Source organism: Saccopteryx leptura, chromosome 1 (assembly GCF_036850995.1).
Source record: "Saccopteryx leptura isolate mSacLep1 chromosome 1, mSacLep1_pri_phased_curated, whole genome shotgun sequence".
Classification (NCBI taxonomy): domain Eukaryota; kingdom Metazoa; phylum Chordata; class Mammalia; order Chiroptera; family Emballonuridae; genus Saccopteryx; species Saccopteryx leptura.
Genome location: NC_089503.1, coordinates 122183651 through 122207622, shown reverse-complemented (window position 1 = coordinate 122207622; position 23972 = coordinate 122183651). Strand labels below are relative to the sequence as shown.

General features: G+C 43.0%; 1 protein-coding gene across 10 annotated transcripts in view; it reads left to right on the top strand.

The window, feature by feature from the left end:
• TRIO (trio Rho guanine nucleotide exchange factor) overlaps positions 1 to 23972 on the top strand; it is a 339734-nt gene that overhangs the window by 219205 nt on the left and 96557 nt on the right. For all 10 annotated transcript variants that reach the window (XM_066374347.1, XM_066374307.1, XM_066374298.1 and 7 more), the window contains 11 exons: positions 2402 to 2524; positions 7785 to 7979; positions 8080 to 8195; positions 8991 to 9057; positions 9869 to 9978; positions 10897 to 10966; positions 11587 to 11676; positions 14590 to 14682; positions 17204 to 17315; positions 19273 to 19463; positions 21442 to 21543. In XM_066374347.1, the coding sequence (XP_066230444.1) occupies positions 2402 to 2524; positions 7785 to 7979; positions 8080 to 8195; positions 8991 to 9057; positions 9869 to 9978; positions 10897 to 10966; positions 11587 to 11676; positions 14590 to 14682; positions 17204 to 17315; positions 19273 to 19463; positions 21442 to 21543 (1269 nt within the window). The remainder of the gene's footprint in view (positions 1 to 2401; positions 2525 to 7784; positions 7980 to 8079; positions 8196 to 8990; positions 9058 to 9868; positions 9979 to 10896; positions 10967 to 11586; positions 11677 to 14589; positions 14683 to 17203; positions 17316 to 19272; positions 19464 to 21441; positions 21544 to 23972) is intronic.

The following is a 23972-nucleotide window of genomic DNA, read 5'->3' as shown; positions in this document are numbered from 1 at the left end:
CATGTGGGTAAATGTCAGCCTCTCGGTGGGTGGCCCGGTTCCCCACCTGGAGTTCTCATGGTCCACAGAGTTGGTGCCCTGTCTCAGCCTTTTTCTTGTCTTGGCTGACTTTACCAGGTATGGTTATTGTATTCCCAACAGAGGTGGAAAGCAGTAGTATTTTTTAATGTTTAAATTACCTTTTCTTAACATTTTATTTAAAAACAGTTCAACCATGTTTTAGGTTTATGGCAGCCTGATTGTGTTTCTATTCAGAGATTGTTGCATAATTTATCCTCACAGATCTTTATTATTTCTATGTTGAAAGACAAGGAATTATTCAGCTATACAGAACAGAATTGTAAATAATTTCCTTAACAGAGCAAATGTGTTGCCTCTTTTTCCTAAAGTCAGCTTATTTGGCAAATATAAGATCATTAAGTTTAGGCCATGATGATGGCCCATTGGGCCTACAGACCTGTTGGGTTCTGTCCTGTACCGTGATCACAGTTCCATGGTATCGATGGCGTGTGATAAACCTGTCTTTGACCCTTGCTGGATGGCAGTTCTGGAATAGCGCCCTGAGTTTCATTGGATGTAGCCTCGCTGGAGGTGGAGGGTGACTTCTGACCCTGGCTCTGCGCCTGCGCGAGTCCTGCCCTCCGCTGCCCCTCCAGGCTGTCTGCTGCCCCTCTTCCTTCTCTCTGCCTCTGAATGTTGACTTTCTCCAGGGCTCAGTTGAGACTTGATCTTATTTCTCTTTCCTCCCTCCTTAGCTGTCTCCCACCCCTGACCTCCATTTTGGTATCCAGACTGATAATCCCAGCCACCTCCTAGGTACGACTCCACTTCAGCCTCACCAAAGGCCGAATGGGACTGTCCCTCGTGCCCCCGCCCCATCTTCCAGGGTGTGTGGTTCCTCCTGTCTTCCCCTTGTCACTCCACCTCCACCCCTTCACGAGTCCGTAGGTACAGCACTCCAGGGAGTGTCAGGCTGCCCTTCCCTCGAGTCCAGAGCCATCGTGCCAGATGAATCCAGCCAGAGCCGTCCAAACCTCACCTCCAGCCTCCCGCCGTGTTGGACCCAGCTCACTCATACTCCCTGCCGGCACAGCCTCACAGCCCCTGCCCCCCCCCCCCCCCAGCCTGCAGACCTACAGACCTGCCTTGACACCTTCTCTGCTGACAGTCCCTCTGAGCGAGGTCTCCTGCTCTCTCGGTTGTCTTCTGTGTACCTTTCTTCATCTCTCCCCCTTCCCGCCTGCAGCGGCAGGGCCAAGCTTCTCACTCCCTGGTGCCTCACCCAGCACCTGACTCCACACTAGGCATTCAGGTACCATTGGAGAAACGAAGGGCTTTTGAATAAATTGACAAAAAATGGCTTTCTGCCTTGATTCAGACTCAGTGTTAACATTGTTTCCAAGATGGGATAGCCAAGCTCAGGCATAACAAAAGTGAATTCCCGGCCAGTAAGCTGCATGGTAAGTAATCTGGGTCACGGCTTTCTTTTCCTCTTTTCTTCTACAACACTGTAAATGCTGTAATGTATCTAATAGAGACAGTGATGTTTCTGTTCCAGTACCTGCAGATCACAGTGGATGACTTCGAGATTATGAAGGGCAGCTATAACAGTGTCTACTTGCTTTTTATACTGCTATTTTAAATGTGTGTGTTTAAGTGTGATTTCACATCAGATATGTGAAAGTAGAGGGAGAAAACTGGCTTCTATCTAAAGCCATCAAAGAACAGATGAGTTAGAGCTGTGTCATCCTGTTGCGGTCTGCACCTCGCGGACCCCTTTCTCTGCCCTGCCGTGGGAGGGAGGGTGAGCCACGCCCTCTGCCAGCCTCTCCCTAGCCGCCCTTCGGGTATAAAGCACGTGTGCCTCCTGCAGGGCCCTCCAACAGCTGAAGTGAGTCTACGTCGGACTGTTCACCAGATACAGGGACAGGAAGAAAGGGCTAAAAGTGTGCTTTTGAAAGCTAGGAATCTGCATATGTTGGTTTTTGGAGGGGTCAGTGGGGGTTAGAACTTTCCAGTTGAGTTGTAAAATTCTAGTGATGTGAATGTCTCAGTATTTAACAATGTGAAGGTCTCAGCCCACCCCTTCACCCTCACCTCAAAACAAGTATTCTTCAAAACAAATCTTAGGTGTGATTCCTTTTATTGTGACTTTAGTTTAGGTTCAAGGTTATAAGAAACTCATGACTTTTTATTGTTACATAAGTGACACAGTTACAATTTTGTAGAATGTCAGGTTTTTTCTTTAAGTTGTAGAATTATGATACTAATTTCAGAGACGTGTCTTACCTTCTGATGTGCTGGCCTTGGCCTGGGCCTCCCATGTCCACGAGACACTCAGCAGCGTGGTCTGCCTTCCCCACGGTTGAGCCATGGACCTTTTCCATCCCTCCCTGTCTAGGCTCTAGAATGGATCCATGACAATGGGGAGTTCTACCTGTCCACACACACCTCCACGGGCTCGAGCATTCAGCACACCCAGGAGCTGCTGAAGGAGCACGAGGAGTTTCAGATAACCGCCAAGGTACGTGCCCACCACCGCGCACATCTGCTAGGTGGGCTGTGGGACATCTGCTGCGGCTCTCACCAAATGACCGAGAACAGGGCACTCGGGTAAATAAGCTAGTTCTCAAATATGTCATTTAAGAAACGAAAATCAGAGTGACCCAAGTGGCCCATTACACATGAATTCTGTGGCACTTCTTCCTGCCTCTCACGCTTGCCCCTCAGTTCTCCCTTCATTGGTCTGTTCCCCATTGTTCCTCTGATTTTGGCAAATACTTCCGTCTCCTTCCTTTCTATTTCTCTTTTGTCCTTTACATTGTTACTCTCTCTTTCTTGCTGGTTTCTTTTCTAAGGTATTTTCTGAGAACGTGCTGTTTGAGAAGCACTGTTTGGTGCTGCAGCTCGACTTGGATGTGCTCTGTGGGCGCCTCCTTTCCTCCTCTTCGCCCCGTGACCCTGTGGCAGTAGCGCTGTTTCCACCAGCCCAGCCCCAAGCTGCCCGGGCGGGTGGCTGGCAGAGTTTGTCAGTGCCGGGAGGGGTGGCTCACAGATAGGTTAGAAAACTGGAGGCATTTTCAGTTTTCTCCAGAAAGCCAAAATAGAACTAAACACACCTTTATGGCACATGTAGTATATGTGAGTGAGTATTAATTTTTGAGAAATATGTAAGAATCTACACTTCAACCCACAGTGGCTAGCTCCTTGACCTCAAAGCAGTTTAAGACTCTCTTAGAGTTTCCTTCTCGACCTGCCGTGGTATTTTTTTTGTTTTTCAATGTTTTTGACTATTAAATATTTTTAGAAGTGCCTCTGTTTTTGATGATAGATTTTGAGTTTTTAGAAACAAACAAAGAGTAGAAAATAGTTGGTCTTTAATTAAAAAGAAGTATGCTTGTAAAGTAAAAAGATTGAGCTTTTTGTAAGGGTGGCCCTTACTTGGCTTTGAAAACATATCAAAGAGGAATTTTAAATTCATTTGGGATGAAGGTAGCTATTTTGTATTCTGCTGATTTGTACTTTTTTATGTTTTCTGTAACGATGTCTGACTCCTCCTACTGTTCTCAGCCCTCTGCTTCCAGCCCCATCCCCCACCCCCAGCTCTAAGTTGTTTCCTGCCACCAAGCCTCAGGGTGCTGGGCCTGGGGACCTCTGGTCTATGTTCTTGAGAAGCATAGAGTCTAGGGGAGCTACAGGCAGACTGACCCCTGCAGGGCTGGTGAAGAGCCCTGGCACTTTGTGGGGCACCGTGAGCATCTGGGGAGGGCAGGCTAGGCAGGCAGGCCAGGCTGCCTCACCCTGATAGAGGGGCTGTGGGCACCCAGAGGAGGAGTGCAGACCTGTCCTGCCTCTGTAGGTAAGGACCCTGTCTTTTTCTTCCTCTAGAGACAGCACACCTTTAGCTGTGTAATTCTCAGTTTTGGTAACAGTTGTGTAATAAATTACAGTTATTATGTGCATGATATGACCTGTAGTTGTTTCTCTGAATGTCCTTTGATTGTAAAGGTATGATGAAGAAAATACTCATATAGCACTCAGAGGTAGATTTAAGATTTGTTCGTATTCACTGAGTAGGAGTTTCAGCAGTGCTCCATCTGCAGGCTGCTCTGCCTGACCAAACAGCTTGTCCACTGCCCAGCTCCAGGGGGCGCTGTGCGCATAGAACATGACGTGAATGTCCCTGTCTGGAGCTGAGGAACATGGCAGCTTTGTTCCACCAATGGAATATGTACAAAAGGATTTTTTCATTATTTCTAAATTTCCTTTCCCTCAGATTTGGAGTTTGATTATTGGAAGAATGAGCAGTAATAGGATTTTTTCCCCTTTTATTTTTTTTTAAATCATCAAAAATCATAGATGACATCTGACCTTTCTGTTTTGCAAATATGGAGAGTTGTCTCTTTCCCTTTTTATTTTATTTTTTATTTAGAAAATTAAATTTAATGGGGTGACTTTGATCAATAAGAGGACATAGGTTTCAGGTAAAGCTGTTTCTTTCATTGGTTATATTGATTGGAGGAACTAGTAGGTTTTGATAAGACCACCTCTCACTTTTTTTTTTTGGTTTTTGGCTGCCTTTCTTTTCATCAGAAAGCACCTGCTTTGGTGCTTGGAGATGCATTTAGTTCCTCTTAATAAAAGTAGGCTACGCCCTTGTTTGCCTTCTGTCACCTATTGTACTTTCTCCTAAGAAATCACTTTCTTCTGTTATATAGAGAATCCTTCACCCTGACAGACGGTATTCCAATCCAGTTGTTACAGGAATTAGTACTATAACACTTTCAGTCTTAATGGAAACAAAAGCCTTTTATCACTAGTAAGACTATTCATTTGCAATTCAATGCATTTGAAAATACCAATTATAAATAAGTAAAATAAATACCAATTAAAATAAAGTACACTAGAGTCTAAAAGGTTCGTGGGTTAGCAGATTCATCGTACTTCACTCTGAGCCCAGCATTCATTCATTGCACAATTATTTATTGAGCCCCTACTATATACAGTACCAGGAACTACTCACAGATCCCATGTTCTAGTGTGAATGGGTAAACATGTACACATATACATATTAAGAAATGAGAGAAAAAAGGTCGCCAGGGAAAAGGGGAAGGTGCCGTCTCCGACAGAGGCCAGGGCAGGCCTCCCTGAGAAGCCCTGGACTGCCTGATGGGCATACTCTGTCTAAGTGAAGTGTACACGGGGAAGACTAGCAGTCCACCAGGCCTTGCCTAGAGTGAATCGTCTGGTGCCTGTAGTTGCCCATAATCAGGATCAGCCTATTGGTGTCGCATGCCAGCAGCTGGTCTGTTTTGGGATGTGTATAAGACGTACTCAGAAGTGTTGCTGTGTTTTGTTCTCTATTTTAATGTAAGTAAGCTACATTTTTTAAATATCATTTTTTATCTTCACTGCTCTGTGCCCAGCACTTAAAACACAAAAGAGCTTTCTTAACCCCTTGAGATCTACACAGTTTGTGCTTACATGGGGCACAACATCCCTTTTCTGTCCTTTTCAGCAGCTTGCTATCTGGGCACCCAGCAGTGAAACCCAACCTAGGCAACCCAGTTTGTAAAAGTCCTGTGTCAGTTATATTAAATCTCTTTGGTATTGAAATTTAGGAGTGTTTCTTAGTTGGTTCCAGATCTGAAACTAGGCTTCTTATTTCCCTGGCTTATGACTAGGCTTGTCTTAGATCTTCAGGAAGGTCTCAGGCCAACAACGGGCCAGTTTTAGGTAACATACTTCCCTCTTCGTTCCCTCTGCTAGAGTTCATTTTCACACAGAATGAAAGCCCTAGAACCCTGGAGAATCTTTTCAGTTTTGCTGACTTTTTCCAATAAACAGCTTTTATAGAATCCACAATTTTGATATTTTTTTCACAAAGATAATTAACATTCCTTGAGTTATGTTTTCAGGTACTTTTTGAAGCATATATATTCACCATTAAAGTTACAAGCACATACTTACTTGTATAAAGAGCCTAATGTTAATTTATTTTCTCAGTAAATATTTGCCAGACACATGGAAGGTGCAGGAGATATAAGTAAAACAAATCTCCCTGGCCAGTGGCGTCTCCCTTCCAGCAGAAGAGACACAGACAGTAATAGACTAAGGAAATCACTTCCTTGTTAGAAAGTGCTGAATGCTGAAAGTAGTAGTAAGCAGGCAGGGAAAGGTGGTTAGGGCAGGGAGGGCGGGTTGAAAAGGTGGCCTTCCTTGCAGGCTGCTGGGCCCCTGTACAGAGAACTGAAGGCCAGAGCCCCCCAGGCATGGGGGTGGTTGCAGGGTGGGAGTGGAGGGGTGGGAGCTCAGCTGCTGTGGGCTGCCTGGAGCTCATGTAGAGTCTGAAAATCTTTACAGCTGACTTGACAGGTTGCCTGGTGAATTCTGGCTTAGAACTCGCATTGTACAAACCAAGATCATTTATCCAGGTCTTTTATAAACTATGATCTTTTTTGGGGAATTTTCAAAGTCAGTTTCCTGAATTATAGTCATAAAGATTTTCTAGTTAAAGCTTATCTGAGAAAAGCAGGTTCCACAGTAGAAGAGTAACCATGCTCAATGGGAATAATGAAGGGAATAGTGAAGGAAGCCTCACAGTAAAAATAAGGAAATGGATGTGACTAAAGATCAGTTGAAAAAACAGATTTGAGCCTTGGCCAGTTGGCTCAGTGGTTGAATGTCAGCCTGGTGTATGGAAGTCCTGGGTTCGATTCCCAGCCAGGGCACACAGGAGAAGTGCCCATCTGCTTCTCTACCCTTCCCCCTTTCCTTCCTCTCTGTCTCTCTCTTCCCCTCCCGCAGCCAAGGCTCCATTGGAGCAAAGTTGGCCCGGGCACTGAGGATGGCTCTGTGGCCTCTGCCTCAGGCTCTGGAATGGCTCCGGTTGCAACGGAGCAACACCCCAGATGGGCAGAGCATCACCCCTAGCAGGCATGCTGGGTGGATCCCGGTATGCGGGAATCTGTCTCTGCCTCCCTGCTTCTCACTTCAGAAAAATACAAAAACAAAACAAAACAAAAAAAACAGATTTGAGTGAAGTTGCTGCCATAAATATAGAACCGATGTTTTGTGAGTATCCTTAACTTTATATGAAGAAACATAACGCTTCACTTTATAAGAAGATTTTTTAAAGAGAAAGTTTTAAAACGGGGAACAAAATGTAAAATAACCTCTGTAAGATCATTACTGACTAGTGATGTTTCCTGCACACCCCCTGCGAGGGAAAACAAGACACGAGCATGTGATGAGCAGAAGCTCCATCCAGGGTTCTTTCTGCTCAGTATCTGCCGTGGGGGACCCTGGGCCACGGACACATCAAGAAAACCAAAATCTCCCATGGCCACTGCCCTGAAGGAGCTCTTGATCCCTCTGGGCACACAGCATGGGCATGCATGAAGCAGGGAAGGCCTCTGCAACCAATACATACACATTCAAAGGAGGATCACCATAGAATTGCAGAGGGGACAGCCCAAGTGAATGTTCATATAATTATGCATTCTACAGATTTTTACTGAGCATCTACCAGAGGAAGATGTTGAAAGAAGTATAGATACTTTTTATCTGAGGTCCTTAAAATGCCATTCACTGTGGAAGAGCTGAGGAAAGATAGCTAGGCTAGGATCAGAGAGATGAGGTGGATGGACTCGGGGTGTTAGTCTGAGTTTCTGTTAACAGCAGTATTTTTCCTGTTCAGAGCTGAGTTGTGGGCAAGTTGCCACTGTTTCTGGCAGTTGGGTTCATTTGCTTTACAATACTTTCCTGTTGTTTTTTTCCCCCAGCAAACCAAAGAGAGGGTAAAGCTATTGATTCAGCTGGCTGATGGCTTTTGTGAAAAGGGGCATGCCCACGCGGCAGAGATAAAAAAATGTGTCACCGCCGTGGATAAGCGGTACAGAGACTTCTCTCTGCGGATGGAGAAGTACAGGACCTCTTTGGAGAAAGCCCTGGGAATTTCGTCAGATTCCAACAAATCGGTAAACCGCCGTGTGCACACTGAATAAATCACAGCGCAGTTCTTTCGGTCCTGTTTGTTGATTCAGTTCACTGAAGGTCATTGACTCTCTCATTCCACAGAGTAAAAGCCTTCAGCTAGATATCATCCCAGCCAGCATCCCTGGGTCAGAGGTGAAACTGCGTGACGCTGCTCACGAGCTCAATGAAGAAAAGCGGAAATCTGCCCGCAGGAAAGAGTAAGCCAACCTTTAAGAACCTATCAGAGTCGTTGAAAAAAATGAAGAGAATGTCACTTGGACAAACATGCTCCTGTGTGTGCTTCAAAGCCAAACGGATTGTGACTTCTTGTTCTGAATGTGCTTAGTTTTTGCAGCTCTGACTCCAAAGTGTGCGCTGTCCCCCTTCACCTGTGTCAGAAACAGTCTTGTTTTTTTTATCCTTGCACCTCCATTTCATATGGAGCTGACAGACGGGTTTAGTATCATCTGTCATCAATAAGTCATGAGTAGAAATACTGGGAAGAAGAAATTAATAACAGAAGTGGAGGTGCTTAAACGTTGCCAATTAGTAAACTATAGTAGACATATTAGTATGACAAAAGATTGCTCTAAACCAGTAATTCTCCATCAGGGGCAGTTTCATCCCGAGGAACATTGGCAATGTGTGGAGACATTGTTGGTTGTCACACAATGGGGAGGAGGTCTATTGGTATCTGATGGGTAGAGACCAGGGAGGCTGTTAAACATCCTACAAGGTACAGGACAGCCCCCAGCAGAGCATTCTTCGGCCCCAAGTGTCATAGTGCTGAGTGGAGGAACCCTAATCTGTAGGTACCTCGACAGAAGTCTTTCTAAATTGTTTTCTTCTTTGAATTGTGGCTGGATATTATCGTTCTAACTGTTCTTGATTTAATTCCACGAGATACATTACTAACTAATGCTTTGTAAACCATGTTATTATTTTTATAAACCATAAGAGCAGGTAGTATATTCTGACTGAACTAAGCTGTTTGCTATCTTCGTCTGTTTAAGGTTCATAATGGCTGAGCTAATTCAAACTGAAAAGGCTTACGTCAGGGACCTCCGCGAGTGTATGGATGTAAGTAAGTTTTGTCGCTTGTTTATCTAGATTGAGTGTAATATTGCTTTTATTCTTACCTATTAATGATCCTTAAAATAATCACACTTTTCTTAGTTGTTTTTGAGATTTAAAGTATGCTGAAGCATCCAGTTTCATGCTTCTGCACTTCTGTGAGGTTCTGGGCTTGTTTCCTGCTCACGTTGGGATGATACAGCATTAATCCTCTCGTTCGTGTGTCACATGACAAGAGGATTAATGCGTAGAATTTTTCAGCAGCTTCAGAGAAATGTGCCTACTAATTATGATTAGCACTAGGCACTCAGGAGTTTTATGAATAATCATTGTACCTGTGGAATAGGTTAATTCCAAAATTCAAAGCTGAAAATAAGTTCAGAGCTGAAAAGTCCAGGAACTATTTTCAAGTATTGTAGCAATGGAGGAGCTGCTTTTATTTTATCTTTTTTTTTTTTTTTAAGTTTTTCTGAAAGAGTCTATTCCCTTTTTTAAAATTTTCTTTATTAATTTTTAGAGAAAGGGGGTAGAGAGAGAGAGAGAAGGGGGGGAGAAACAGGAAGCATCAACTCGTAGTAGTTGCTCCCTGTATGTGCCTTGACTGGGCAAGCCCAGGAATTTAAACCGACGACCTCAGCATTCTAGGTCGACACTGTATCTACTGCGCTACCACAGGTCAGGCGAAAGAGTCTATTCTTAAAATATATTTTCAGGTAGACATTAATTCTGGGTCTGTATCAACAGATATCAGAAATACCTGTTTCTTGAAAATTTGTTGTCAGTTTTTGTCTGATCCCTTTGTTTCCCCTCTGGCCAGACCTACCTGTGGGAAATGACCAGCGGAGTGGAGGAGATCCCTCCGGGCATCGTGAACAAAGAGCTCATCATCTTCGGGAACATGCAGGAGATCTACGAGTTCCATAACAAGTGAGTGGCTGTAGCTTTGGGGAGCCGTGGCTGGTCTCTCTCGAACTCGAGGTCCTGTATTGATGTTTCTTAGCAAGAAATCAAGGTTTCCCAATGAATTAAGCATAGATTTCAGTGGCTCTGTTGAAATTTGAATGAAGCCTGTCAGGTTTTCTTCAGAAAGACTGGCATTCAAAAGATTATTTTAATAGACTCAACTTTATATTTGTGCTCACTTGCTGTAGAAGTAAAATTAGGAGAACTATGAAAACTGGTTCTGGAAGATCCCTAAATTCTCTGAAACTGCCTCAGCTGCTACAGAAGTTACTTCTCAGGATAAAAACAAAGATGTTTCTGTGGGTTGCAGGCTGATATTTGTGGTCTTTTTGGATAAGAGGGAATAAGGAACTGAGGACAGAACTGTAGTCTGTCCACAGTAAAAGGCGCTTTCCACTGGGCAGAGGAGGCACAGTTTTACTCCTGAGAAACATGTAAGAAGCAGCAGAAGCTCCGTTAGGTAGCGTCCGTGCAGCCGAGCAGCCTATGCAGAGACGATGTTGGGGCAGCGCTCACGGGGTCCCCCTCACCCCCCTGCCCCAACAGGAGACACTAAGTCGGAAGAGGTTCTTCTGATTGACTGTTTACATCCCCACATTATGCTTCTAAACAGCACTTTTCCCAGAAGGGAGCCACCAGGTTAAAATTTCTATTAGAAAGTGTTTAAATGCAAAACTGGTTAGCTGAAAGTCACAATAACTTACCCTAGTTAAGAGCTATACATTTCGTTAAATCTGAAACTCCAGAGGGAACAGAGTTTTCACTGTATTTGATTAAAATGATGAAATTCAGGCATTGCCTGAGGTCATGGTACGCCTGGTCTGATTTCTGGCATATGTTTTCAAACATCATAATAATATGATAACTTTTTTTTCTCTGCAGCATATTCCTGAAAGAGCTGGAAAAATACGAGCAGTTGCCAGAGGACGTTGGGCATTGCTTTGTGACTTGGGTGAGGAAACCTCGGCTCCTTGCTGTCTCACAAGTATTCAGTGTCCTTGGAGGAAGTTAGAAGGAATATTGTTCGTTTCTTTTCTGTCACCCTCTTCCGCTGGTATCTCCATACAGAAAAACGGACTTTGTCTCAAAGAATTACATTCCCCAGCTAGTTATTAATGCAGAATGAGCTTATTACTGGCAGTAGTGATGGTTGGAAATAGACCATTTAGTGTGGCCCCCCTGCATGGCCCTGGGAATTCACAGCTAGACGTGAGCACCCGGCCCTACCGGGTGGGGGGTGGGAGAGCCCAGTCTGGAGGGGAGGCCAGCCAGAGACCTGGTGAGCATGCCGTCTCAGGGTACTTCCTGCATTTCCACAAACCATCTGGGGAAGAGAGAGCACGTGTCCAGCCCCAGCTTGCTGGGTCGGGAGGCTCCTGGACATGTGTGATGTCAGTGGGATGTTTCTGATTTTAATATTGTAGATTTTTTCTATATAAAATAAGGTTTCTTTAATTTGGGGCTTAAGCATCCTTTATCCACATAGCTTCTTTTCTACATAAAAGTTTATCATATTTTGACTTACTGCCATTTGAAAGTCACATTCTAATTTTTTTGTTTGTTTATTTATAGGCAGACAAGTTTCAGATGTATGTCACTTACTGCAAAAATAAGCCTGATTCTACTCAGCTGATATTGGAGCATGCAGGGTCCTACTTTGATGTAAGTCATAGGTTATCAAGGAAACTGTAAAGCTTCCTAAGTTGTGTTTGGTATACATAAAATGTAATATTATCCATAATTTTCACCTAGTTGATGGGACAGTGTTTTCATTTTTATCTATCACATATATGGTGGGATATTCTTACATCTTTTTCTGTTTCAAAAGCTCCTTCTCAAGTATAGCAAGCCTGTAAGAAACCTGTAAGAAACTTAGATTTTAATATGTACCTGTATATATCATTACTTACTATTTTTATATGATCATAAACTTTTACATGAACTATTACATATAGAAGATACAAACTTATTAATTGAAGCTTCTTTTCTCCTCTTAAAAAAGTATCTTTAAATCTTTTTCAATAATTTATTTTTCCCATTTTAATTTCATGATGTTATTATTTTCCAAAAATGGCCTGCCAGGAAAATTTTACAAACAGCTCTGTAACAACTAAACCCACTGGAAGGTTTAATTATATTCTCATTGGTATAAACATACATGTAGCTCTTTTTTTTTTTTTAAACTACAATATAGCAGAGGGTTGTTTAGTACCAAAAGGAATGGGGCTTTGTGCTGTAACCTGCGGAATGCATCTTGGGTTTCCAGACTGTAGTCAGGTATGCACCATATACGTTTTGATTAAAAGATGTGGTACTCTAGTCTAGACTGTTCCGTATAGCTTAGTGTGTAAGGCCACGTTTTTGTCTGACTGCTTGAGCACAGCCCAGTGTGAGAACTGCTGTTCTCTGAGAGTCTGAGAGTCCGGGAGATCAGGACACTTCAGGTCTTTGAACTGACACCCTGCCTGTGGATGGCTCTGTCCCAGTTGTCATTCTCATCACCAGTATTAAGCATACGTCACTGCCTTGCTAACTGCAACGTCAGCTGCCAGCCCAGTGCTGCTTTCTCTTCTCAGTGTTCCACACGACCCTGGGTCATTGCCCTTAGAGGAAACCCCAGGCCAGTGGCTACATGCAGAGTTCGAATTATTTAAGGCCCAAACCTTGAGAGCATGTGGCACATATAATGTGTGGATTCAAAGCCCTTTACAAAAAAAACAACAACCCAAAAAACGCTTTGCCCTAAAAATCTTCAAGAATGCATGCCCTAAAAATCTTCAAGAATGCAGGAAATCATGTTTGTCTAACTTAGAGACTTCACCAATGATCTGCCTGTAGTTTTCCTTGTGCCGCATTATTATTGCACATCTGTCTGGGGCTCTTTTAACTGATGGTATCAGCATGGGTGCTTAGCAGAGAGTGGTGGACAGCACAGGGCGCCCACCTTCCCGGGAGGATGTAAAGGGCAAGGACTTTATTACATGTAAACAACTTCATTACTAACACGAAGGAGAAGTCTTGGCATTGGATATGCCTCCCAACGGACAGCTGGACCCCCCCCCCCACCTTCCTGCCACCTCCCAAAGTAAAATTTTATAAGCAAAGAAGTTTTTGATGATATTCTAGCTGCCTTTTAGAAAAAGGGAACTTCAGTATTTCAGGAGGATTAAACCATTGTCAGGTAGTTTAGAAGGCTGCTGTGATCTTGTAACCATATTGAATTGTATAATACTGTGATAAGGTAATAAGAATGTCAACAAGCATAATGAGACTGGTGTTTAGAAATACTAGAATTGTATTTTGGAAAATGTTTTAGAACAAGGGGTACTAAAAAGACATTGCGTGTATTTCCAACGTGCTGCGGCGTGTTCACGTCAAGGAATACTGCTCGGCAGTGTCTACCATCAGCCCTTGATACATGAACAATAGGGATTAATCTCCAAAATGTGAGCAGAAAGTAGCCAGAGAGGAAGGAATACATTCTGCAGGATTCCTTTTATGTGAACTTCCAGAATATGCAAAACTGATCTATGGTGATAGGAATCAGAACAGGGGTTGCCTCTCACTGGCGGTGGGGGGTGGGGGGCTGATGGGAAAGGGGTAGGAGAGAACATTCCACGATGGAGGAAGTGTTCTGTGTCTTGGTTTGGGAGCTGGTTACAAGTGGGTTAACATTGGTCAGAACGCACTTTGTCCTTAAGATTTTGAATTTTATTGCCTGTGAAAAACCCTTTAGATGTGATAATAAATGGTGAACATGTGTATCATCATTACATCATGAATCCCACATTTTTAAACCATTGCAAATTGAAAAGAAACTTTTATGATCTGGAAGCCAGAGGAGGAGTTGTCAAGTTTTTAATTTAATCTGCTTGATGCCTGAGGAACGAGTCATTTGGGGTTCCCCAGCGGCACTTCACAGGAAGTGCCCTCGGGGCTGCACCCCTCCCTCGCCTCTAAATGACAAACAGATTCTGAACACAGCCCTGTGGGGCTCTTAAACCCAGTTTGAAGCACAGACTCTGGATGATGACCATTTTTTGAAAAACCTCTGAGAAGAATGCTGAGAACTAAGAAAATGCAGAGACAGATAGGTGTGAAAACTCCAGCTGGAGACAGTTGAGTGATGAGAGCGAGTAGGAGAGAATTCCCTGGCAGGGGGAAAGAAGAAAGCCCCTGGAGGGGGGTCGGCAGTGGGGGGGATGTGGTCTGTGACTCAGGGCACTGCGGCGAAGCTTTAGAGGCTGTGTGGGAGAAAGGACGAATCAGTCTCTGACTCAGGTGTGCTGGCTTCTGACTCAGGTGCCCAGTGCTTGGACTTCACTTGTTTGATCTTGGCTCCAGAGAGCCAGTCATGGTGTAAATGCTGCTGTTTTCTGGGTTCAAAGTGATAACTTGACTGACGCATTGTTTTTAGATTGACCATATTTTTTAAAAAATCAATGATTTCTGCTTTATATTTACAGAGAAATAATGTGTAAGTTCATTGTGAGGATAAATATACATTTTTAGTTGGTGCTCTCTGACTCACCCAGCGATGTTTTTATTTATATATTTAATTTTTGTTTAATTCAGGAGATACAGCAGCGGCACGGTTTAGCCAACTCCATCTCTTCCTACCTTATTAAACCAGTTCAACGAATAACAAAGTACCAGCTCCTTTTAAAAGTATGTATGAAGCATCTTCAGCAAAATTTTACAATTAGTACATACTATTTTGACATTTTTATTTTTATGGGAAGTACCCTGAAGTTTTCAAATAACACCTAGCATATTTTATTTGTTAATTCATTGCCATCTCTTTCCCTAACCGATGTCTCAGTGCAGCCGGTAAATAAGCATATCCCTCGACTATGTACCTAAGCACTGCTGACCGACCCTAGTCTGCCACCCAGAACGAGAAAGGGAAGAGGCATTGTCAATCCTGGGTATCTTACACCACTGTTTCTAGTACGGCTTGCTGACTGCAGGCCAGGCACTGGGCTGAATGCTTTGTGTATGTGAAGTGAACCTCACGACAGTGTTGGTCTGCAGGGCGGGAACTGGCCCCTGAGGGCTGTGCCCAGTGCTGTCACTGGGTCCCTCCTACCTGGGCACATCTCTGCACTCGGGTCCCTCTGATGCCCAGATTTCCCCGTGAACATGGGAAGAACTCACCCCCAGCCAGCTTCCTCCCTGTTAACTCCAGTCCAGTCATCTGTGGCGCACAGGTTTATGCATACTACAGGATTCCTGCAGATGACAAGTATCTGAGTCATACTGACCTCTGCTGGTTTTTGGTTAAGAATAATTATTAAAATCACACTTGCAGAAATCTAATAACCCTTTGAGTAGTTTTTTCGTGCTAGTTGACCCTGGGAGTGAGTTATTTTTTCAAAAAATAAAATTAGTTCCAGTTACAGTTTTATTAACTTAAAATCATGTTTGATAACCAATTTATAACAACAAGAAGAACATACATTTGCCTTTTTTTAATGTTACCTTACATATTTTTAAAATAAAAACTTTTGTACGATCATACTCTGGATGGTCAGGAGGCATGAGGATGTACATGAACATTTGTACTACTCAAAGGGATGATAACTATTAGTCTTAATAGTAGGATGTTAAGGAAAACAGAATTTTGGGTATGAATGTCAGAGAATGCATTACGTACATAACTGATACATATTTTCTTGATTACAAGAAAAATAATTGACACCCTCCATCTGATGACGTTTACCCTACCGTGGCTGGTGAATGTTAATGAAGCATTAGAACGCACCAGCCCTCCATTCATTCCGGTGATGGAATTTCATACATCTGATCATATGCCCAATTCAGTCCTAGCAAACAATGGGAGGTAATGATGAAATTCAGAAGATGGAGTTAGGAATACCTGAAACTCTTCCTTATTCTCTTTGTTGGTAAGGAAAATCAAGAAACAGTGAAGAAGTGGCTGCATTCTTGTGTGAAAGTGATAGCATTCTTGAACTTTTCCACTGAAATAGCCATCTGCCTTCCAATTCAGGCCTCACTGAGTGAGTGGTGTGGTCCAGCCATCCCTTCAGAGTATGTGGGTGCTGGGAACACGAAATAGAGGCCAGGAGGCCAAGTTGGTGTAATAACATTTGCTCTTTGCTTTCTGATTCTGCAGAGGCAGTTTACCTGTTGATGTACTCAGGATCTAAGCATTCGTTTTCAGCATGTGGTTCCATTAAAGAGCTCTCCCTCAGTCGCCTCACATCTAGTCACTAGCTGTTACACTAGTGCTTTATTTTATAAACCTCCCTTATTTGCTGAGGGGTTCTTCTAGAGAACAGGAATAAGCTGTGTTGAGCCCCCCGACAAGGAAAATTTTCTGTTAGTGATAATTCACTGTGCATTGTCTCTGTGCATTGCATTTTTAAAGCACTTTTTTGCCATGCCGTTGAAAATAATAGATGACCATCACCTGGTCGCCTGTTCGGTAGCTGAGTTGCTCTCATCATCCAGTGTGAGACCAAAGCTGACTGTACTGTCATGTTCCTCTGCTGAGTACTGGGACACAAAAGCTGTTGATACTGTTACTGATTAATAGTCATTAATATACTGCTAAAATAATCTGAATTTGTTGTACTCACTATCACTGCTTTAATAATAGTGTTCCTCCGGGATCTGAGATGTAATCACACCCAGAGAATATAATGCAACCACAAGAGCTTTTTCTAAACATCCTACACACTAAGGAAAGTGTTTCTCTGTAGATATTCCAACTGCTTGACTCTCCTTGCTGTGAGATGTGGCAGCCTGGCCCAGTGATTCAGAATCACGCTGAGATCCTGTGGGGCGCATAGCAGCACTGGCTGGACTCGGGCCTGACCTTCAGATGCAGTCAGTAGCTGGCGATGCTCTGCTCTACTAACCACATAGTTTTATTTATTATTTTTGAGGCTTAGTAGTTAACACATACACTAATTTTCTCTTAAATTATGACTATACCTGGTTTCTCTGATGTGAAGAATTGTCCTGATTTGAGCAAGACGGACCCTTCCGTCCATTGGATAAAAAGGCAGTAATTTTCTTTGAGAAAATACAATGCCCAGTAGATCATAGTCTATTTTTTATCTTGAAAATCATGGATTTTCATAGACTCTTCCATTCCTTCAAAGATCTTGGTGGTAGAGAATTTCATAGTCTTTGGCTAGTTCAAAGTCTTGGTCTTCTGCAGGAGCTCCTCACGTGCTGTGAGGAGGGAAAGGGGGAGATTAAAGACGGCCTGGAGGTGATGCTCAGCGTGCCCAAGCGAGCCAACGATGCCATGCACCTCAGCATGCTGGAAGGTAACGAACTCCCCATGGCCCCCGAGTGCACTGTGTGCTCTCTGTTCACATTTGGAAATGCATTTCCCATGTCCTGAAAACACTGCTTGCATGCTTCTGTTTATTTAGGAGTTGAGTCTAAGTGTGGATGTCTTCTTTTTTAAAGAATTAGTTTCATTGCTTCCCTTAAAGAGCACGTGAAATGCTTCCACCTAAACAGCCTGCCCTTGCCCGTTACTGGGAACGACTGCTCTGCACTCCGACCCCCAGGAGCACTTCATGTCATGTGCCTTCACCTGCCTGACCTCTCTGTCAGGTGGAGAGGTGGAAGGGAGGTGAATCAGTGCCCCAAGATTATAAAACCCTTAAAAGAGTTGGTCGCTCCCCCATATCTGTGTCCATTGCTTCACTCGCTTGGAGCCTTGAACATACCCCATACCTGCTTGTGCAGCTGAACATGGTGTATATTTAACATGGTAGAGAATCAAATAAATACAGTTAAACATTTCTGTCACAATTATAATTTCTGTCAATGCCTCCATTTCAGAAAGCTGTTTCTGTGTTACAGAACTTAACTCTTCCTATCAGGTTACACAGAAATATTTACAAGGAGCTGTGCTGGCCTGTGTCCTTACCGCTGGTAGCACGAGCAGTGTTCTAGTTCGGGCAGAGGTGCCACTCTTTGTTTCAGGGACCCGAAAAACCAGAGGTCAGGCAACATGACTTTTTCCTTCTCTGATGTAAAATTCTGAGCTGGTATGGCAGTCCTTTGTGGACTCAGGCCCTGTTCCAGCTAGTTTCTCTCTGCTCCTTAGATGTTGCCTGGCTGGCTGGGTTGAGGATGTGTCCAGACCGTGTAACTATTCTATCTGGCAGGAAGTGGGAGAGAGGGAGGGCAGGGAACAGCTCGAAGGGCAGAGCTAAACATTGTACACCTGACTCCCACGTCCTGAGCATAGGTGCGTGGCGGCCCCGAACTGCAGAGTGTGCTAGGGACGTGGAGTGCTTATTTGCGAAGCCATGGAGGGGGCTTCTGCTATTTCGAAGAGGGGAGCGGAAGTTGGGAGGAAACTAGCAGCCCTGCCTGCCCCAGGTGTCTCACAGTCCGTGCAGTGGGTCACTCACATGAAGAGATGAGCACTACGGGCCTGACCTGTGGTGGCGCAGTGGATAAAGCATCGACCTGGAAATGCTGAGGTCGCCGGTTCGAAATCCTGGGCTTGCCTGGTCAAGGCACATAATGGGAGTTGATGCTTTCTGCTCCTCCCGCCCTTCTCTCTCTCTCTACTCTCTCTCTCTGTCTCTCCCTCTCCTCTCTAAAATGAATAAATTAAAAAAAATACTTTAAAAAAAAAAAGAGATGAGCACTAGGGAAAACCAGCCTGTGGCCAGAGCATGACTGGTTCCCAAGAGGAATTTTGCATTCAAAGGGAGGAGAAGTCCAACAAAGATGAGCAGCCAGGGCCATTTCCCAAAAGGAAGCGTAGACTGTGGCCTTGAAGAAATGCTGGGACTTCAGTGGACTGTCTGGGGTGTTCTAGGCTGAGGAAGCAGAAGATCAAGACACAGGCTGAACAGGCGAGGGCCGGGGGGAGTCGGCAAGCCTGTTGCGCAGAGGGGCAGGCCTCTGTGACAGAGTGCTGTGGGAGACAGGTGACAAGACAGGGCGCAAACCAATCTCAGGTGGTGAGGACGCCGCCCAGAGGAGATAGGACTGAAAGAACAAAGCCAGAGGAATCCCTGCTTTTTTTTTTTTTTTTTTTTTTTTTTTTAACAATGGAAAATATATGTAAAGTCTTGTTTTAGGAAGACTTGTCCTTTGTTAGATGAGTCATTATTGGGGAGACTGGAGTCAGGGGTCCGAATGGGAAATGCTACCTGATATTTAATGGATGGACATTTTACAAATGTTTAAGTGGTCCTAATGCTCTCTTTTTTATTTTTACTTTAAACTGTGTCCTTTTTTTTTATGTTGTAGGGTTTGATGAAAATATTGAGTCTCAGGGAGAACTCATCCTGCAGGAATCCTTCCAAGTGTGGGACCCAAAAACCTTAATTCGAAAGGGTCGAGAACGACATCTCTTCCTTTTTGAAATGTCCTTAGTATTTAGTAAAGAAGTGAAAGACTCCAGCGGGAGAAGCAAGTACCTGTATAAAAGCAAATTGTTTGTAAGTATAGCCGCTCACCATTTTCATTTTAAAGGTGACACAATTGCACCTTTTCTGTAGGTAAAGGGAGATTACTCTTTGTTGCCTTCAAATTAAACCTCTCCAACCTACTAAGCTGTGAAAAATCGGAAGTTGTGTTTTCATCTTCAGTGAAATTGTTTGATGGCTTTGCGTCTAGTAGAGGGCGCTCATTAGGTTGAGCATCCTAGACTTAGGACACTTGCTTTTTCTAACTTCCATAGACTCTTAACTACTTACAGGTAAAGAAAACATTTTGTAGGTGAATTTAAATCATTTACCTCTTGTATACCTTAACTAGCTTTATAAATGTATAAAATGATCATATCAGACCATGATTAAGTTCTCATATCATTTATAATTAATTTTTCATTCACCAACATTGGAATATACTTAAGTAGCCTTACTGGGTGGCTCACTCTAGGATCTTAATGATGAGATTTGATTTTTTTTTCATTAAAAATATATTTGTAAGAAATACATATGTGGGTTTTACAGAGGCAAAATATGATTATTGGAGAAAAATATATGTAGGCAAAATTAGTTTTAAAGATCCAGAGTCCCACCTATTGAGAGACAACTACCCTCGAGTGCTTGGTAGATACAGCTGAATCCTTACGTGTCCGTGCTCTTCCTGGGGAGAAACATACCTGGTACCGTTTTTCATAGTGACTTCCCAACCAGTCTCTAAAATCGTATGTCAACTCGCAGGAACGTCTCAGGCACGTGTCGTCCCCTGGGTCCACTGTATTTCCTTCTTCCCTTACCAGGCAGTATCTCAGAGGACCACCATCGAAAAAACTGCCGAGCAGGGTCAGGCAGCTGGAGGATTGGGTGAAGCTAAGACAGAATAGAAAATGCAATAGAATTTGGTTTCTTTATACAAAGTATGACAGATTGCTTATAAATATTGATAGATGTTTGGAATTTGGATATTTTATATTTTATCCATTATACATTTTTATGGTATCCATATGTTAATCAAATTCCCAAAGTAATAAAATACTACCAAGTGTAGAAATCATCTTAATAATAATCTGGAATTTGCAAGGTCAAACTAATGGTTTTCATACCATTTTCTTTGGCTGACTTCCTGTTTGAGATTGTCTTTTGGAACACAGCCCACCTTACATCATTTTAGATCATATTCTAACTGGAAAGAAAAAATGCAGCGTTGCTGGCTAGTAATTTCACTAGCTGGCTTTAATCTATCCTTAGAGACAAAGCTAGTCTGTTTTAGGAGCTGATACATCTTCACTTAATTTATCTTTTAAAAGTTAGGGTTCCCTCAGAGGCCACTCTGGAGCTATGGATTATGAATCACTTCCTTTGTCTGAGGGGGAAGAACACATTAGGGGTGAACTTGATTGTGGTGGTGGTGTGGGGGCTGAAGATGCTGACCTTGATCTACACTTTTCTATGTTCTGCACATTACAGCTGCATTCATTACAGAGAGCAAGTTTGTCTCTCAGCTCTTAAAATTATTGATGAAGTACTAAAAGTCAATGGTATTGATAAACACATTGGAAAACAACTGAGCTGTTAAAATATCATTTGCCCTTTGTGAAGTTACCTCAGTAACTCCTGCAAACATTAGGTGGCAGCTCTTTTACAGTGAGAACAAACTCAGTTTGGTATTTGTAAAGTTGAAATACATCAACTCTTGATTTTCCAGATAATAGGGTTCTCTGTATATTTTGCTTTTCTTCCTCTGGGTTTGTTGTTGACTTGCATCAGAATTTCCAGTAGAGGTGCTCAGAGGAGACAAAAAGGATGAGACTGATAGTTCACAGCCTAAGAACAAATCTCCTCAATTTCACTAAAATGAAGGGTAAGGGTTACCTATTAATGTTAGCAAACTATGTTGTTATAACCTAGCATGACCATGAGTCACCCCCAAAAAATTTTTTTGGTCTCTGAACTTGATTTTCATCTAATTATGTAATTGTCTTGTTACCAGACCTCAGAGCTGGGTGTCACGGAACATGTTGAAGGAGATCCTTGCAAATTTGCACTGTGGGTGGGAAGGACGCCAACTTCAGATAATAAAATTGTCCTTAAGGTACGTTTACTTGAAGCTTGGGGATGTGTCGTGTGACAACTTTATTGTGGCAAAGTATGCTCTTTTTTTTTTTCCAGTGGTTGAAACATCATTTTATGTATTCCTTTTGTTTTGTTGGGATTCGTGATTACCATAAGAATAGTAGAATAAATTCAGTTTGGTGTTCCAGGGATGAAATAATGTAAGCTAAACTTTTGCTTGCCCAGTAGAGATGAAATGGAGCAAGTCTTCAAACTTTCAGTCTTAAAAATAATTACTTTATTTCCTAAGAGATGCAAGGAGTCAAGGTATGGAAGGAAAAGATACGGACCCACAGCTTCTGTCGCGCACTTGACCTTGGGTTCCCAAAGGGAAATGGGCACCTGATGGAGTGTGATGGCTTTTGGCAGGTTCAAGGCTGAGCATGCCCAGGGTCTCTATGGGGTCCTAGGCTCTTTGGCTTTGGAGTTCAAGGGAAGAAGAAAAAGGAGGATAATTATCAGGTCCAGGGTTTTTGATAATGTTTTGATTTAAAGTGTTCAAAAACACAAAGGGTGATTTGAGATATTTAGTCTTTGGGGGAAGAAAAGCTCTTTGGCTGTTTGATTCAGACTGTTTTAATTATACTATCCTTTCCTAGGAACAGCAGGGGCCTCTAAGTGTCTTACTGTACTTCCCTCCTCTGTATGTGAGGAAGTTCAGATGAGACTGTCTTTCTGAGCTATCTGGAAAGACCATAATCGACTTAAGGATATTCTGGGGAAGATGTAGACAAAGATTTGTAGAACATTGGGAGACGAGCCAAAAGCTTAATGGGACTCTGGCGTGTGAACTTGCGTGTCAGCGATTTTGTGCGTCACATTCCCTCTAATCTGTCTATGGTCTGCCCAGCAGCCATGGGTTACTCAGCAAGTCGCTCGTAGAGAGCCTGTACTTCAGTGACCGCTGTTGTGCCATTGTGTTTTAAGGTGTTTTTTCATTTAGAAATGATGAATTGTTTCGCAGTGAATATATGATTACCGACCCAGTGTGTTCTTGTTAGTACTGGCGTAAAGCTCTATAAAATATAAATTGCACTGTTAGCTAAATATCAGATAACCGAACTTTTCTAAGGCATCAAATTCTAAAGTATGCTCAAGGCCTTAAAACTTCCAACTTACATTAAGATTTTATCTAGATTAGCTGCAGTGACAGATGCCAAAGGGTGTATCGAAGAAATAGTGCCAAATATTTTAGCCAGATATGGATTACTTTCATTTAGGACATAATAAAATAACTCATGATGCAATTGAAGAGGAAGACTTCCTGTGGGCTTTACCAGATGAAAGTTTTCTAGGGAATTTTGAGTAATACTTTTCTGACTTCCAAGGGGAGACGAGAGGAATGATGTCCCCGTTGATTTCAGAGATTGCTTTGTGGTGCTGGTGGTGGTGAGGACAGGGGAGGTGGTGCTGATGGTGTGATCACGGTCACGGTGATAATGGTAGTGATAGTGATGACCTTGTAGTTGTAAAACAAAATTATAGCCTTTTTTCTTACTTTTATAGTCTGCAAGGGAGAATTTTATTTTAAATCCTTCCTTAAACAAATTGAGACCACTAGAATTCCCCTCCATAAATGGAGTGATTAAGTTGCTTTCTGTCCTAAAAACTTTCTCATTTCTGAACCGTAGTAACTGTTTTCCTCAGTTGTCTCCTAACTCTGCCAAGTGTTCCTCCTGGGATACTTCCTTTGTTTAACCTCCCGAGCATTTGTGGCGGGAGTTTACATTCCAGGGCTGCGTGCTCCGCGTGCTTGCCCAGAGATGCTTATTTCTTCCGAGGCTCCCCTGGCCCTGCCCACCCTGACTCCTCCCCCACAACAAATCGGTTTGACTGCCATCCTGGTATCGGATTCTGGAAGGGGAGCAGGAGGCTCCCTTATCCTCTATTTCGCCATTACTGCCCCCTAGGCATATTCTCCCATTCAAGCACTTTATCTAGAGAATTCTCAATTTTAATTTTCTTTCCCAACATGGGCTTTGGCTTTCTAGTTTCGAAAGGAAGGCCCACCATGAGGAAACGGTGGCTTCCCCTCCCTCTGTGATCTCATCTGCAACCCACTGACAATTGTTTTAATCGTCTACAGGGAATCATGTCTATGTCAGAGGAGGTTGATGTTTTCTGTAAGGAAATTAAAAACTGTTACTAAGGCCCAGAACATGTAAAAAGGGAAAACAAACCACCTCCTTTGAGGCACAGGGAAAGGAAAATAATCTGGAGAAAGTGATGCCATGTGTGTTCATTCAACAAATACTAATTGAGCATCTACTATGTGTCATACTCAGAGAGTCTTTCTCCATAGATGTAATAAAGTTGGTGTATATTTACACATGCAATTGGCCGTAGGTACACTCGATTATTCTAGTGGTTTATTCCGATTTGTAACCAGAGGTAGATAAATGCAGAGCG